The 18,137-nt window shown below is 49.5% G+C and overlaps 2 protein-coding genes across 2 annotated transcripts in view; both read right to left on the bottom strand.

The window, feature by feature from the left end:
• The window catches only part of LOC144733041 (E3 ubiquitin-protein ligase TRIM11-like), a 54,138-nt gene extending 36,020 nt beyond the window's left edge, over positions 1 to 18,118 (bottom strand). The window contains exons 1-3 of the mRNA XM_078614771.1: positions 16,058 to 18,118; positions 15,692 to 15,787; positions 14,656 to 14,889 (exon numbers count right to left, since the gene is read on the bottom strand). Coding sequence (XP_078470897.1) covers positions 14,656 to 14,889; positions 15,692 to 15,787; positions 16,058 to 16,645 — 918 coding nt within the window. The 5' untranslated portion in view covers positions 16,646 to 18,118. The remainder of the gene's footprint in view (positions 1 to 14,655; positions 14,890 to 15,691; positions 15,788 to 16,057) is intronic.
• The window catches only part of LOC144733042 (E3 ubiquitin-protein ligase TRIM11-like), a 101,275-nt gene that overhangs the window by 3,298 nt on the left and 79,840 nt on the right, over positions 1 to 18,137 (bottom strand). The window lies entirely within an intron of this gene.

An 18,137-nucleotide genomic window follows, 5' to 3' on the forward strand; every position in this document is an offset into this window, starting at 1 on the left:
CCCCGTGGGAGGCAGTGGATCGCAGCAGCAGAGTGGATATCAACACCGCCGGAGCGTCGCTGTGTGTGTACAACAAACACAAACATCTCCCGTGTGTCACTTTTCACAGGCTGTAGGGGCAAGTGGTGTTGGTGAGCACCTGTGAAGGCTGGCAAGGCACACGAGGTGGGTGGGGTTGACCAACACCACGCCCGTCCGCCTTTGTCTCCCCTGTGGTGACGTTTACACACCACACCAGCTGCTCACTCGAGGCTGAGTCGACCCAGGGGAGGCTAATGACCGTTTCAGATGCTCCACTACTGTGGTGATGTACACTCGTGTTTGATGGTGTAGTTATCTATACTCGTGTGTGTGTGAGATAGTGTAGTGATGTACACTCGTGTGTGTGTGTGTGATAGTGTAGTGATGTACACTGTGTGTGTGATAGTGTATTGATGTACACTGTGTGTGTGTGATAGTGTAGTGATGTACACTCGTGTGTGTATGTGATAGTGTAGTGATGTACACTCGTGTATGTGTGTGATAGTGTATTGATGTACACTTTTGTATATATAGGCCTTTTTTCAAAAAATTATATTGAGAATAATTCTGCCGAATATTTATTTTTAAGTAAAAAAGGGTGAGGCACAACCCACCCTCACACAGCAGCCTACCCTTCACACTCGGGACCAGGCAGCCGGAGATAAGCCATAAAAGGTAATAAAAAACCCAAAAACAAAAGAGAAAAGGGGGAAGATTGCGAATGAGATTCTGTGGAAATCGCTACATGGCTTCAAAGACCGCCACAAAGCACGTGTAATAAAATATGTTGACGACACACAGCTTAGTCTCCATCTCTCTTTTATTCTTTGTTATGCCGCTCACACTCCGCTGGTCCCAACAGTGGACCGGCTGTTCCTCTTGCGCACCCCGCGCGCCCTTCCCGTCAGTCGCACTCCTCCCTGCTCCCGCACACCGTTGGCTGAGAGTGTGCTTGGAGTCGTCTCCAGCCACGTGGCTGATGGCGCAGGAGACCTCCCATGATCCAACGTGGTCCCACTCCGTGACTACGCCAACTGACCCCGAGCCTCTTCCGGATCTCCCTTATATTCCCCTCCCCACGTCATCCTGTCTCCACCTTCCACCACGCCCTTTCCGAACCTTCCAGATTATGCCCTTCACTTAGCGCCCCCCCCCGGCTCCGCCCTTAGGCTCCGCCCCTGATCTTCCGGGCCTCCGATTGGACCGGAAGTGGGCGGCGGACCTTCCCATACGCCCACATTACTGGGCCCCGCCCCCAATACTCCGGGCCGTCTGATTGGCCCAGAGCTGAGCGGCGAAACCTCGCTTATGCATTACATCACCCCCCCCCCCCCCCCCCCGGTGTAAAAGACCAGTCGTCCCGGCTGAATCAGGACCAGACATAATGCGAGCGACAGAGTTACTGCAACGAACACGAACAGACGGAACAGAACAATACAATAATAACAACAACGATCAACGTAAGGGAAGGGATTTGGATCTAGTATGGAACGTCGGCCCATCCCTCACAAGAGCCGGTGCCCTCGCAGACTGCAATCTGGACGTGGTTGGAAGAGCGGCAGAACCAGAATCTTCCGCCGATGGTGGAGGCCCGTTCGTCACAGAAACATGTGCATCAGGGATCATAAGAGCGGCGGGATCATCACACTTCGCCGCAGGCGGAGGCTCGTCCACCACAGGATCCCGTGCATCAGGGAGGGTGGGAACCAGAGCTCCTTCCGACTGCAACCTCGGCGGGAGTTGAAAAGCGACGGAATCAAGATCTTCCATCGCTGGTGGAGGCCCGTCCGGTGCAGAATCCCTCGTCTCTGATAAGATCACTGGCGGCACGCCTACAGGAGGCACGACAGGCGCGCTTGAAGGTTGAACAAGCAAGGGTGGTGGTGCGTCGGACGCATCAGACACTGGCAAGGCAACTTTAGGAGATGACGCATCGACACGAGGGGCTACGTAGGGCTTCAATTGGGGCGTGTGGACATACCAACAGCGCGACCCCACCCGGACGTGTGCGGACTGGGGACTAGGAACATCAATCAATACCACCGGACCTTGCCAGGGCTTGTATAATTGAGGGGAGGTCCCTACCGGCACCTGTGGGCAGTGGAGCCAGGCCAGGTCCCCCACACGCCAAGGCGATGCACGATGGGAGCGCCGGGCACACCGTTCGTTCCGGGCCTGGGTCTTGGCTGTAGCCAATCGGGCTGCATCCCGCGCTTCCGTAACGCGACGAACGGAGTCGCGAATATACTCGGGAAGGGTTTTCTCAGGACCTTTCGCAGGCATGTCGAACTGTACATCAACAGGCGGCACATTCTCGCAGCCGTACATTAAAAAGAAGGGCGAATACCCCGTGGACGCATGCGGTGCCATCCGGTAAGCAGAGAGTACTCCAGGAATATGCAAATCTCAATCGGCCTGCTTCTCGCTAACCGTATGGCAGAGCATGGCCGACAGGGTCCGGTTCAACCGCTCAACCATCCCATCCGTTTGTGGATGGTACGGCGAAGTCCGGACCTTCTTAGTGCCCAAAGCGTCGCACACGCCCCGCAACAGTTTGGATGAAAAGTTGTGCCCCTGGTCCGTGAGCAATCGTTCTGGCGCCCCCTTGTCCATCACGTATCCGTATAAAAATGCATCCGTGATGGACGACGCCGACTGGTCGGGCAAGGGCCAAGCCACCCCGACCAACAAGAACTTGTTCCCCCGAGCGGACGAAGGAAAGAATATCCAATGCCACCAACTCATTAACCCACATCACTTTAATCGATTGCAATGGAGGAACATAAGGCTGTTTTAAGTGGTTTCCGACGAGCACATTCGGAGCATGTTCGATTGTGTCCGACGACGTCAGTCATCATTCCGTTCCAAAAATAATCACATTGCAACATCAACAAGGTCTTTTGCACACCGAGATGCAACAACTTTTCAGCGTGCAGGACCTAAACCAATTCATACCGCAACAACAATGGAACGACCAGGCGCCAACGGCCCCGCAAATCATCCCTCCACACAAGCAATCCGTCCCGGAGAGCCGCCCCAGGCACCCCATCCGACGACGGGCACCCCTTAGACTTGCTTGCCTGACCCTGAAAAGCTGCAAGCGAATCATCCAACAATTGTTCGCGGACCCAAATGGAAAGCAGCAAGTTTAAAACCTAATCAGCCGGCTCAGGACAGGTCGAGTCCGCGGACTTATCCACTGCGGACATGACAGGCCGAAGTGGCTGAGGGGGCCGCGTGCACCGATTTGTGCCCGAGGCACACGCGCAGGCGGAATCATGCGGCAGTCGAGAGAGCGCGTCCGCGTTACCTTGATGAGAACCCTTATGGTACTGAATGTCAAATGAGAACTCCTGTAAAGTTTCCAACCATCGCGACAGCTGGCCCGAGGGCTGGTCGACTTTCAAAGAGTATTGCAATGCCGCATGGTCCGTGTGCACAATGAACTTCCTGCCGTATAGGTAAGGCCAATATTGGCGAACAAAATGAACGATAACCAATAATTCTCGATGGGTGATGCAATAGCGGGTCTCTGTCGAAGAGAGAACGTGGCTCCCGTATGCTACAACGCGTTCGACGCCGCCCTTACACTGACATAGGACAGCACCAATACCCGTATCACTGGCGTCTGTATCCAAAATAAAAGGCAAAGAAAAATCAGGGTAATCCAGCGTCGGTGCTGACGCCAATCGATCACGTAGGCCGCGAAACGCCTTTTCCTCCTCCGGGCCCCATTTTAACCTCTGATTTTTCGTCGTTAGGAGGTGGAGCGGCCTAGCGATCGAAGCAAAATTTATCACAAATCGGCGGTAATAGGATGCAAACCCAACAAATCGACGTACGTTCCCCACTGAGGTAGGAGTCAGCCAATCCCGAACGCACACCGTTTTGTCCAGGTCCGTGGCCACTCCATCCGAGCTGACAATGTGACCCAAATAGCGCACGTAATGTTGCAAGAGGTGGCACTTTTTGGGCTTAAATTTCAAATTTGCGGAACGCATCCTAGCAAAAACGGCCTCCAATCGCTGAAGGTGTTCCTCGAACGTGCGGCTAAACACAATGACGTCGTCCAAATATATCAGGCACGTGTCCCATTGGAGCCCGGTCAACACCAGTTCCATCAACCGTTGGAATGTAGCGGGAGTGGCATTCAATCCTATTGGGAGACCATTAAACTGAAAGAGCCCCTGAGGCGTACGGAAAGCCGTTTTTTCCCTCGACGACTCGTCAAGGGGGAGCTGCCAGAACCCAGAGGAAAGATCGAGGGTCGAAAAAAATCTCGCCCCAGACAAGGCATCGAGGGAATCATCCATACGCGGCAGGAGGTACGCGTCCGCTACAGATACCTTATTCAGCCTCCGGAAATCAACGCAAAAGCGAAGGCTACCATCCTTTTTTTTCACAAGAACAACCGGAGCACCCCATGGACTATTGGATGGAGAGATGATGTCAGCGGCCAGCATGTCGTCCTGTTGTATCTATGCCCCTTCATCAAAAATTTATATTAAGAATAATTCTGCCAATAATACTTTTTTTAATAGACACGGGGGAAACTTGGTAGCAAACATAGGAAAAGAAAAAAAAACCTGTTTCCACGCTTCCACGGGCAGATGCACGCGCACCTCGCTTCAAAATGCCATAAAGCATGAAAGAGACAGACATAAAATGTCACAATACCTCCCCGAATTGCACACCAGAGGAAAAGGGGGGGGGGGTAATTTCAAGAGGGTGTTAAGACAATAACCACACTTCAAAAGCCCCCCTCACAATACAAGCAATAGGCGCCACGAGACATATATAATTATTTTTTTATAACGGCAAAAAAGTTCAAATTGGCAACCGGGAAGCAAACAGACGGGTTTTGAGCTATATTAGTTAAACAAAGTTACCAACTTAGCCATGAAGATAAGGCAAACATTATCAATCCTCACTCCAATGGAAAACCAGACGACAGTCTGCACCAGGGGGTCGTGAGTCCTCATTTGTGAATTCAATACTGATATTATTTACCTTTAATAATTTTCTACGCGGCCTGACCAAAGCATCAAAGAATAATTATGGCAGTCAGGGTTGCTCCTAAGCCAAAAACAAATTCCCTAGCCCCGGGATATCAGATAAAATAATAACAGGCTAAGTCACAAATCGTGAATAAACACAAAGCAAATAAGTATGAAATTAGAGAGGATCTCCTAGGAGAGTTAAGGGCGGAGAAGTCTATCATGATTAACCAACATGCAACACTCCAGGGAAAGGGGGCTCACAGCCGTCTTTGTCTTCCCGAGAGGAACGGCCACAAAGCAGGCACTAACAAAGCATGGAAATGGCCCTCATAAAAGTTTCATGGCGAGCGGGTAAAGGCCCACGGGCAACGGCTCGAGAAAGGAATTCAACAGATACCTCTATAAAAAAAAAACACACGCGCAAGTACGGCTGCAGGACTGCAGTGTGCTCCAACGAAGGAGCCCGACCGTCTTTGTCTTCCCGCAGCACGGACAGCAAGATTTGTGCACACGAGCAAATATCATCTCCCCGTAAAGAAATCAAACCACGATAGAAATACCGTGAACACGGCTACCACATACCTTGAATCACTTACAATCAAATTACAATAATACTATAATAGTAAAGTGAGTCTCATTAACTTCCAAACCAAAAACGAACAATGCCAGAGCAAGGTAAGGGATTATATAACTCGTTTAACGCGTAGGCTTTCACGACCAGTATTATTCATAATCCAAACCCAAAACGTTGATTATGATTTTGCAATCTCGGTGCGAATGCGAATCGTCAGTCTGGTTTAGTTTGATGACTCATATGTAACGCCGTTTCGCGAGGAAACCCCCCCCCCCACCCTCTTTCCAGAATTATTACGGACAGCTGCTTCTTTGAAAAACTTTATTCCTCCAATAAATCGCACACACGGACACACACACGGACGCAGATGTGTCCGCGCACACAAACAAAAAATAATTATATGGTTCCGGCCTTTTGAACAACTAAAAAAAAAACAGGGTGGATTTTCCCGATATAAGCCTAGGCAAATCCCGTAAACGATATACCACCGGGGGTATACCACCGGGGGTCAGCGTCGCACCTCGTCTCGCCACCCAGCAATGAAGGAGCTCTCTCGTCATCCAAAATGGCGATGTTCGCGGAGTAGCGACATGCATTGACAAGCTGAGGTCTGCACCACCTAAGAAGAATTGCTATACTGAGCCGCCGAGCTGACGGAGATTCCAGTTATCATTCTGGAGCCAACGAAGACATCCAACGTCCACCCAGCAACGAACGAAAGCATCGTTCATCGCCAGAGCGACAACCAGCAAGCAACCTGGAGAAAGGGCGGAAATCGCCAAGCGTCGACCAAGCCTGATCGAACGGCCGTGAGGAAGAGGACAGTGCCATCGAAGGCGCCGTGTGTTTAATACGCACACACAGATCGGCCAGCACCAACGAGAACCGACTCGTCATCCAGCCGTGGAGAGAGAGAGTGTCAGAGCCTGCCGAACGAGCCGCCGTGCCGTCAGAGCTACAGAGAACGTTGCCGCGCCGTCAGAGCTACAGAGAACGGCACCGCGCCATCAGAGTCACAGAGTACGGGTGCCTGCGCCGAGGGCCGCCAAGCGCCGCCAATTGCCGCCAGGCTCCACCCCGCGACCAAGCCTCTCCGCGAACCGCAGCGGGCCGACGCCGCTCATCTCCCAGCGGAGAAAGTCGCAGCTGCAACCCGCACGGGGAGAGGAAATCTCCGAGTCGGTCGTATCACCTCTCCCACTCACAAACTCAAGGAAGCACATACACACACACACACATCTACGTTCCCCGGGGCATGCAAGAATTTATCCAAGAGACAATCCACCTCTCTCACAATGGGACCAACCCTAGACAATCATCAGAAGACTAATTATAAAGTTTGAACACCAGCTGGCCATGAGGAATCATGGCCCTCTGAGTAATTAAGAATCCGTCGGTAATAAAAGTGTGAAGTTTTTCTTGCCTTTTCATTTTCGTTTCTCTTATCGCATAAACGACCAATAAATTCGTCGATGCAAACTAAAACTCTCGAAATCCTCATTGCGAATCGACACGTTTACAGAGAGAGAATATCATGTCAAACCTGTTTCGTTGTCATAGAGTCTCGCCGAAGAATGAATTAAAGCAGAGCCAGATACGCTCTCCCACGAACACACGCACCCACCCACTATTGTCAAACATTTCGTTAACAAATATAATCTTGCCGATGAATCTATTGACGTATACTTTTGCCTTTGCATGTTAGAGTGTCATAGGTTTGTTTAGAATAAAAATTTGCTTAAAACAGAAGTATGACGACTGTTTCTTTCCAAGTCCATGCAAAACTGTCTTATTCATAAGAACTGTAACCTGCGTTGAGATAAGAATTTGGAGACCTAACTTAACATAAACACACTACGATATTCAGTAAATGTTTAATCAAAGATAATCGTTTTATCCTGATTGATACAACTCTGGATGATACAACTCTGGATAACATACATTAACATAATTTATGCGATTTACGCATTTTTCAACATTTCATTAATTTTTATTATTTTTATCAAAATTTCATAATCCGACATATACAACAGTCCACAGCAACGGAAACATGATCCCTCTCCGAAGGGCTTAACCGGTGCAGATTAATATGTATGGGGTTAGCTTCCCTGGTATCAATGTGATGGGAAAGCAGTGAGGTGCGCCCCAGGTCGAAATAATTTTTGCTATACACATCGGAATATTTGGACAACAGCGCGCGGAGCGCGGACTTCTGGTGTGTAGTCAGGGATGTGTTCTTCTGACACAACTCGGCGATCCATCAATCGTCCGACGATCCTGAAGCTGTAACCCCCGCTGCAAGACCTTGCCGATCAGCCTCAGCATGGGCCGTGAGCGCGGTAGTAGCATGGGCTAAAACCGTGCCGGCCGCCACCAAGACATTTTCTGCACCCCCGTTCAGAACTTGTAAAAATGGAGGTTGACCCGGCCGAACAACTGTCTGAGGTGCAACCAGCGCTAGGCCGCCGGCAGCAGTGTTGGACGGCGACAGCAGCACGCCCGCCGTCCCGTCAACACCAGGCACGGGCTTACGATAGCGCAGGGGAACGAGCATTTGCGATCCCGGAGGAATATCAACAGAGACGTCGGCCAACATCTGCACCGGAAGGTCCGGGGCGGAACGGGCCCATGGTGACGGCAAAAAGAAAACCTTACATCCTGCTGGCAACTCAATGCAACCCTGATCCACCAGAATTTGTATTGGCATCTTAGCAAGGAAATCGGTACCCAGTAGGCAAGGCACAGCGAGGGACCTGGAAATCAACACCGTCCCCGAAGTTGATATGTCCCCAATGGAAATGTGCGTTTTACCTGCCCACAATGCCCATACTACCCCCGTTAGCAGCAATACATGCATCGAACGCCGGACGTACCCGCAACGCAGGAATGGACAGAAGATGAAAAATTACATCCGAGATGATAGTGGCCGACGCGCGCGAATCTACCAAAATCCGCACGTCCACCCCTTGAATAGAGCCCGGCACGGTAGAGGACCCCGTCGCGACCGCAACCACTCGACGAGCTAATTTCCGCCATTGTGTTACCGTATGAGGCGACTCGACGACGGACCCCCCAGTAGTACAGGCCTCCGAATCACACGCATGCAATGATGAATGAAGTGACAGGCCTTGCCGGGTGTCCGATGCATACCGACTTGCCTGACAAGGGTCACCGCCTGACGTCGACGGCGTGTCCTCCGCGGGGACTCCGGACGAGAAGGTGGACAAGGTCGACCCCGACAGTGGCGCGCGAAGTGGCCGAGTTGGCCGCATCGATAGCACGCCATGTCGGCCCGCTGGCTGGCCCCCACGACGTCCCGGCAAGGTGCCGACGAGGGCACTGAGCGTGCCATCGTTCCCTTCCGTGGAACCCACTGGCCCACCGCAGCAGTGAGGTCGCCAGGCCCCGCATCATCCGGAGTGAGGACGACCCGCGACGGTGCCCATCCTATGGGTTTCCCATCAACGGCAGGATCGCCCGTACAGGCGGCCATCTGCGCCCAGCGGCGCAAGTTAAACTGTGCATCGAGGCACTTGGCCGCCAATCGGGAGGATAGCGGCTCATGGCCACGCACGGGCATCGGGATGGCAAGGTCTTTGGACAGCTCCAATATTTTCCCGAGTATCAATGGCTCCAGCAAATCGGGCTTAGTGTCAGGGTACGCGGCCATGGCCAGCGCAATCAGAGCGCCACGGTAGGCAACGGGCGATTCCTCCGGCGCACGTTGGCGTTGGACGAATCTACGGTGAGCGTCGGATGGAAGCTCGTATGCCTCCACCATCTCCTCGAAAGCCCCCCGCAGTGTCGCCTTCTTCTCAGCCAGAATGGAGCGGAAGAATTTTAAGGATGCATCATCAAGGAGCGACGGCAGGGCCTCCAACGCCTCCTCCTCCGTCCACCTGAAGGAGCGGACGGCCGAATCAAAGCGCCAAGCAAACGCGCTCCAGTCCCCGCCAGCGCAGAATTCTTTTATAGACGTTAAGCGATGGCTGCGACCCCCACCGCCGCTTCCACCAGACGTAGCTGCACCACGCTGCATAGACAAAATGGCGGCCTCCCGCTGTTCATTCGCGGCCACGCCAAAGATGGCGGCGCCCTGCCACGTGTCGGCGATGGCGGGAAGCCTTGCAGAGGCCACAATGGTGGAAGGCTCGGGCCCTCCCGAAGTCTCCCCATCTAGCGGCCCGCCGCGTGCTAGTCCAGGGGCCATTGCCGGTGGGACCAGGGTCACCAAATTCAGCAAAACAGCCCGCAGTTAACCAATTTGCTCCGCCACACGCCGCCAGCCTTCCTCGGCTCCCGAAGACGAAGGTGGCCCGGCTGCAGCGATGACGTCTTGCACCCCAGCAAAGTCGCCCATTGCCGTCCTTTCCGTGCCTTCCATGCGCGGGGCCGCCACTTCTTGAGTAAGATCGTCATTGTCATCAGAAGAAGGTGCGGGTTGATTTTTTTTTTTGAGATGCTTAGACATCACAAACCGCATTGACTCCAATGTAATAAATGATGTTGACGACACACAGCATGGTCTCCATCTCTCTTTGATTCTTTGTTATGCCGCTCACACTCCGCTGGTCCCGACAGTGGACCGGCTGTTCCTCTTGCACGCCCCGCGCACCCTTCCCGTCAGTCACACTCCTCCCTGCTCCCGCACATCGTTGGCTGAGGGTGTGCTTGGAGTCGTCTCCAGCCACGTGGCTGATGGCGCAGGAGACCTCCCATGACCCAACGTGGTCCCACTCCGTGACTACGCCAACTGACCCCGAGCCTCTTCCGGATCTCCCTTATATTCCCTTCCCCACGTCATCCTGTCTCCACCTTCCACCACGCCCTTTCTGAACTTTCCAAATTACGCCCTTCACTTAGCGCCCCCCGGCTCCGCCCTTAGGCTCCGCCCCTGATCTTCCGGGCATCCGATTGGACCGGAGGTGGGCGGCGGACCTTCCCATATGCCCACATTACTGGGACCCGCCCCCAATACTCCGGACCGTCTGATTGGCCCAGAGCTGAGCGGCGAAACTTCGCTTACGCTTGCATTACATATTCATGTGTAGGTGTATTGATACATGTTCAATAGTAATTTACCTTTCTGCCGTTGTAGTGATTTACATTGTCAACCAAGGTTAAACCTTGGTCTTGCTGTCTAACAAACATCTGAATGTTAATGCAGAATCCTAAGGGTGCCTTTGATGCTGAGAGCTTCAGAGTTTAACACAGAACCCTAAGAATCCTAACTGTGTCTGAGTGTGTATCATGCTGCCTCAAGTACCAATAAATGAATCCTAAACATATCAGCCATAGTGTCTGTGTAAAACACTCACATGCAGAATAGCAACAGCATCCTCATTCAGTAATACACACGTGTAGGGTGAATAGACCTCATGTAATAATCATTTACACTCGTGTGTGTGTGCTGTATGTTAGCGTAGAGGTATTGCAATACAAGGGCTATAGTAATGTATCTGTATGTTTGTACAGTGATACACATGGTCAGCCACAGTGATAGCCCAGTCTAGCTCTGTGAGCCTCGAGTATTAACATTGAACCCCAATAATCCTTACTGTGCCTTAGCAGGGATATAGCAGCTTCAAGCATTATGAATGAATGAGAATCATTAGGCTGTCTTATTCTGGTTATGAGCCTACAACATTAACAATGAACCATATGCATCACAACGGTGATGCAGTATGGCTCGAGTCTGATGATGACATCCATCACAGAGAAGACTTATAGTCATTGATTCATCTGCTACAATGGTTACTTTGGCCAACATCATCCTCACTGGATAATACTCGCGTGTAATATCACTGGAGCTCATGTAATAGTGAAATACCCTAGTGTGTGTGCTATATATTATCTTCTAATGAATACATTATAGTCGTAATGTTTATGTTTGCACGTACAGTGATTGATAGACAAGGTTGACCATGGTTATGCCTTAGTCTGGCTCTGTGAGCATTAGCCATTAACTGGGGAACCTAAGAATTCTAAAAGTGCTTTAGTTTGACTATGTGCATCAAACTGGACGTATGCTCCTTCGGTATTAACAATCAACCATACGATTCCTAAACGTACCTTGATCTCGTTCTAAAAGCCATAGTCTTTATCATTGAACCGTAAAAATCCTACAGGCAGCCTTTGTGTCTGCAGTGGTGATTGTTTACAAGACGTCCTAGGTACTTATTAAGGCTGAGTGGACCTAAGAGAGCTCCAAAATTGGTTCTTAATCCACTCACCACTGATGTTAGCCATGACCGTGAATAGCCTGTTGGTGGCTATGTTTGTATCTCAGTGCACAAACCATCCCATTTTCACTGGACATCCGTACTTACTCTCGCTCATCCATACACGTATACACCTCCGATTAGCACAGTTGGTGTGAAAGAAGTTCAATATATACTATTACAAAGACACGATACCCCCGTATATCCTCAACAGACTTTTGGGGAAAGTGCTGTTAGTAAGCACCTATGAAGGCCCACACGGTACAATGAGTGGCCTTTGTCTCCCTAGTGGTGATGTTTACACACTGCACCAGGTACTCATTTGAGGCCGAGTGGACCTACGGGAGGTCCAGGACCGGTTCAGATAACCCATCACTGGTGTTGGCCTTGAGCGGGATTACAAATAATGCCATACAAATATACAAACACAGACATAATTTCAACCGTGATGATGGGTACAAACTTAGTAATCATTGGAAAGATGTTATCAACCACGCAAAAAAGACTTAATCACAATTTTTTGGACCATCTTATCTGACAGGCACTATTTTACTGTACTTTACCGAGTGTTAACATCCCCAGTTATTTTTAACAGTACTCTCTTCATTGTTCAGCCAGCATTGGTATAAACATGGGCATTTTCGTTCTTTTGTCTAGCATGTGTATCAGACCCCCCCTCCCCCTCTCTGTCCATTGTGTTGGCGTGTGCAGTAATTGGCCGCTTGCGCACAAGCGCTTCCACGTCCGTCGCCCACCCTTTTGGCCTCGCCCCCCCGCCCCCCCTCCCTCCCGATACGTTCCATTCATTGGCTACCATAGTCTGATGAGCTCCCCCTAAGTTTGTACCCATCATCATTTTCGTGCTTTTGTCTATCATGTGTATTAGACCTCCCCTCCTCCTCTCTACCCATTGTGTTGGCGGTTGCAGTGGCTGGCCGCTTGCGCACAATCGCTCCATTGTGTTGGCGTGTGCAGTAATTGGCCGCTTGCGCACAAGCGCTTCCACGTCCATCGCCCACCCCTTTTGGCCTCGCCCCCCCTCCCTCCCGATACGTTCCTTTCATTGGCTACCATAGTCTGATGAGCTCCCCCCTCCCTCTCCCTCCCCCCTCAACTCGCTTTTAAGGGATTACATCTTGAATCATTGCCTCACTTGATACAGCTAATCTTGCTGTGACGGTCCCACCTGATGACGGAGACTTGTGTTGCCTCCGAAACGTCGTGATTTTTGTTTTTATTTTATTTTACTTTCTACGTGACTTTACCGAAAAAACCTAAAAAGACTATTCTTATTTTTCATACTATTGTAGTGACATAGAATTGTTCACATAGCATAGCGCTGGCTGCTGGCAGGGAAGGGGATCTGCAGCTTAAAGCAGCCCTGACTGACAGCAGGTCACGTCATTGACCAGAGCAGGATGTAGGGGAAGGGTCACGAAAGGGACACATCGAGAACCTGCTAGTAGGTTCCAGAAGAGGGGCGTGGCCGGGGCGGAGCCAGGCCACGCTGACAGTATGAGAGGGGCCCCGGGAGGGGACCTAGGGGCTGTTGTTTGGAGTGTAATACAGTCGTGCTGCTGCTGGAGTCTTCATCTTCGTCTCTGTCTTCACCATCTCGGTGTCGCCAGTCAGGCAGTCTACTAGCTGTCCTGACTGGGAATCATAGTTACCATGTGTGAACTGTTAAGACCGTTTAATAAATAGAGTGCATCCTACTCTTAGTTTCTCTGAGTCGGTCACTACACTATGATACAGGCAAAAAGGTTCCATAATACAGTATCACCTCACACAGCATCATACCACACATCATCATCACGCACAACATCACACAGCATCAACATATACCATCACTCACAGGATCATACCACACATCATCATCATTACACACATCATCATCATCACGCAGCCCATGTCCCACACACGGCGTCACCCCATGTGTTAATTTGTGTGACTTCATGAGTCCATACCGGTTTGTCTCCTTTAGGTGAACCTGCAGGAGTCAGACACAGGGGGTGTGAGTCAGTTCACCTCCAGCCACGTTAACCACATGGTGATTGGTAGACGCGATGAGCTGGGCTGCGCTCAGCCATTCGCATATTCCAGTGTTGTTGGTTGTAAACAAGAAAAGCCGTGGAGTCGTTCACACTCGATGGTTTTCATCAGCAAGGTGTGGCCTCTCAAACCGTTGCCACTCGGTACCCAATGTCACATGAAGAGGCGTCCGCAGCACTTTATGTCGATTTGCAGTGATTGTGAACCAACATTCAAAATAAGTACGCACTGTGAGGGTGAATTACACCCAGAGAATCGCGTTAACAAAGTCGATAGTTTAACAGGGTGAACATTTTTTGAAGCAGACAATCTCCACATTGGTCTCATCAGCAGTCAGTGCTGAAAAACAAAGCCCCCTGTATTTCTTGAAGTTAAAAGCACTTCTAGTTTCAGCATGACAGATGGTTGGTCTACATTTGGTGAAATCAATAATTAAAATGTGGTGTGAAGAAGTCTCAATCTGTTGTACATTACAGGACCATGCGGTTACAATTTTAAATGCCAACATCTGCAGACATTACCAACGGATTTACTCGAGGGATTTGCGTGTTAATCGTTTATTTATGAATTAGAATTTCAACAGTAACTTATATTTTTATCAGAATATACAAATCCACGTCAGTGGACTTGTTTCCTCATTTAATTTCAGAATGCATGGGCTATACATTGTATTGGCAATGCAAGATGCTTTATCCTTGCGTTGAGTTACATCGCATGTGCCATGTTTAAAAAAAGCAACCAATATACGTGAACTGGGGCACTTGCCCTGGCTCCGTGAGCGCTCTACCTGCAGGAATGTGAGCGAGTCCCTCTCCTCCTGCAGAGCGCGCAGGCGCGTAGCTGCTGCCTGGAGGTCGCTGATCTCACGCTCGTAATGAGCGATGTTCTCCTTGATCTGGGACAGCAGCTCACGCCCCTTCACGTCCACGCGATCCAGAGCTGCCTTCTCGTCTTCATCCAGCGTCGCCCTCATACGGGTGAACTCGCCTGAGATGCGAGCCTTGGTCTGCACCATGAAATCCTGCAAGGGGGCATGCGATAGATTATATCAATTCATATACCATGCTGTGAAGACCAAAGTCATGTATGTGACTTCACCGATGGGATGTGTACATTTTTTCTCATTATATTTATAGAGGCAGAAATATGATGGAGACGTTTTATCTGCTTATATGTTTTTGTAACTAATATTCTCAACGTTTTTTGTGTAAATTATGTCCTGCATTACAATGGATACTTCTGTATGCGAATGCACAAACAGGCTCATAGCAATATCGTTGAAGACATATCACAAGTAGATACATTTACGTAATTATACTTTCCAATAAAATGTACGTCACTAAGATGTAATCACGTTTACATCACTATTCGTGAAAAATATATTTAAAATGTTTGAAAGTCAGACTCTATGTTATGTCTGCTTGATAGTTGGGTGCGTCTCATGAGAGCAAAATTGTTTTTGCGTGTTTATTCTAGCCTTTAACAGCTGATTCATTTTCATTGCATCTTAACTCGTTTAATTCCTAGTTATAATTCAATGCAGTCGTTGCTCCATATTGTGTTATTTTCTCTCTCATTGCAAGTCATTCGAGTTAACCTGTGAAGTGCTGTGCAGTCTCACGAGATATGAACTTTTTTTTACATATATACACGTTTAATGTGTTTTCTCACTTATATTTCAAGCACCCATAGCCATAATTATGCAATATCCTGCACAGTTATTACACACTGACTCAAGACTATCAAAGTTTACTTGAATCTACGGAGTTGTCCTCACAAGGAGAGAGTCACAGACTCCACGCAGGGTGGAGGTAACAGGGTACCTGCACGGCCTTGCGAGTGGCCTTCATCCGTCCCACGGACGTCTCTGCCTTCTTCATCTTCTCCTCCACCGCTCGCGTCTCCGCTCTGACTCCATTCTGTAAGAGACGAGGCCCCAAAGGAGACTCAACTTCCTATGCGGCTCCCTCTCAGCCCCACTCCACACGGAGCCCTCCACAGTGATCGTTCTATAACTGCCCACCAGAAAAGAGTCCACGGAAGTCAGCATGAAAGAAAAAAAGAGCGTGGAGAGAGAATCATTCCACCATTATGGTTTTGATTTAATTAAATGTCGTAGCACTTCATGGGCTCAGGTCATGGTATTGTTCGCTCCTGAGTGACTCCAACTCAACCCACGCGGGCCTCACCTTCCGTATCTGATGCTCATCCTCCAGTGTGATGAACTTATGACCCGTGTGGTCTCGTGCGATTGTGCAATCCCTGCAAACGAGGCTGAGATCTTGCTTGCAGTATAACTTGAGCTCCTCGTTGTGCCTCTTGCACTTGCGTTCTTCAGGGTTCACGTCTGGTGAAACCAGGACGTGATCTTTAAACTTCGTATTTTCCAGGTGAGGCACGAGGTGTTCCCTGCAAAAGGACGTCTCACACCTGAGGCAGGTCTTCACTGCAAGCGTCTTGCCTTTTGGGCAGTTGTCACAGAAAACAACACCAGCAGCAGCAATAGCAGCCATGGTCTCAGTCACTCGCAGCTGCTCTATGAGGTTGGCGATTGTCACGTTCCTGGTCAGCTGGGGTCGTCGAGGGAAGGTCTTGCGGCACTGCGGGCAGCAGTAGGAGTCTGTCTCTTTCCAGGCATCCTCCAGGCACTGGAGGCAAAACGAATGGCCGCAGCTCAGCGTGGAGGGGCAGTCAAACGTGTCCAGGCAGATGGAGCAGATCAACTCACGGTCCATGTTCTCAGAGGTAGCTGCACTTGACATTACCCGAGGATGCATCCAAAGTAGTTTCTTCGTGTGGCTCAGAGAATATATTTCAACAAAACTATTTATCTTTACAATACCGTGAGATGTTGATGACTATTGACGAGGTGTGTTCTGTTCAGGAGACGCCGTGTGAGCAGCTCAACCCGCGGAGACGAACAACGAAATGAATTTGACTTCACCTGCAGTTAAGTTATAAATATCTCGAGACACGCCCTGTAATGTTCCACAAGGCTGCCGGGCTCACTTGTGTAGACGTGGCGTTACAGTCACGCACTGTGTTAGCTCAAACTGCGTTTTGTGTTTAGTTTGTTGTCCTTCCCCTGCACTTCCGATTAGCATTGTTGTCTAAGTACGGTGTGGAAGAAGTTCAACAAACATACATAGCTTTGACCGGTCTCAAGTGACGTAATATTTGTACAAACAAAACCCAGCAGTAGCAGCAGCAGCTAGGGACACAGCGATAATGGTTTGTCCCACAAGCTGGCCAGGTTGGTGAATGTATGTATGTTTGTTGAACATCTTTCACACCATAAATAGCCAAACGTGCAAATCAGAGGTGCAGGGGAAGGAGAGGACTCGCGACCAGTTCAATTATCGCTATCCTATATTGACGACGTGCTGGTTATGCAACATCATCATTGTCTAACAGCATGTGCTTTACAAGCATTGGGGACTGTCAATATACAATGGTCAGACGACATAAGGCAGGTTAATTTTGAATTAAGAGCAGTTTAAGAACTCCAAAATAATATTTAAGCGAACCTGAAGTTCATCAAAACACAAAAAACAAGACGATGTTTACGCAAAATGCAGCACACCAAATGTGCAAAGTTAGGGGAAGTTGATATCATGACAATTGCTCATGTCCTGAGATTTTTCAATCAACATGTGACAAATTATACCGCAGCAAAGTCACAACGTTATCGCCCCTACACCCCAGTAATTCAACTGATTATATGTCCCTTCCTTACCTGACCTCATAGGCCAACCTCTGTACTTTGTAACATCTGACAAATGAATAACCCTGACACCCCGCACAGAATAATGGCCTATGGCATCCAAGAATGATCATACTTGCATACGATAACTAATGGGCTGCTGCATAGAAAAATACCTTTGGTTCTTTAAATCCAAACAAACTGAACTTCACCCAGCTACCTGATGTGAACTGCTGATCATGACTTGCTCCTGATATCTGAACCAGTCTTTCCTGTACACAAACAAGCACACATTGAGTCATCTGCAGTTTAAGAGGCTGAACGCATCAATCCGTCAGCTTGTAGACAAAGATCTCCACTTACAGCCTCATCTCGGCCTTGCACCGACCATATTGCTTTATTACCCTTCCCATCCCTGAGCCAGCTGTGTACTTTGTACCATTGCAACACTTTATATACCCTGCCACATAATATAGGACACACATCTTTGACATTATACTCTTTGGTTTTTTCAGTAAAGTCACATAGGTAAAACAATTAATAAAATGAAATAAATGATAACAACT

The sequence above is a fragment of the Lampetra planeri genome, chromosome 45 (assembly GCF_965212315.1).
Source record: "Lampetra planeri chromosome 45, kcLamPlan1.2.h2, whole genome shotgun sequence".
Taxonomy (NCBI): Eukaryota; Metazoa; Chordata; class Hyperoartia; order Petromyzontiformes; family Petromyzontidae; genus Lampetra; species Lampetra planeri.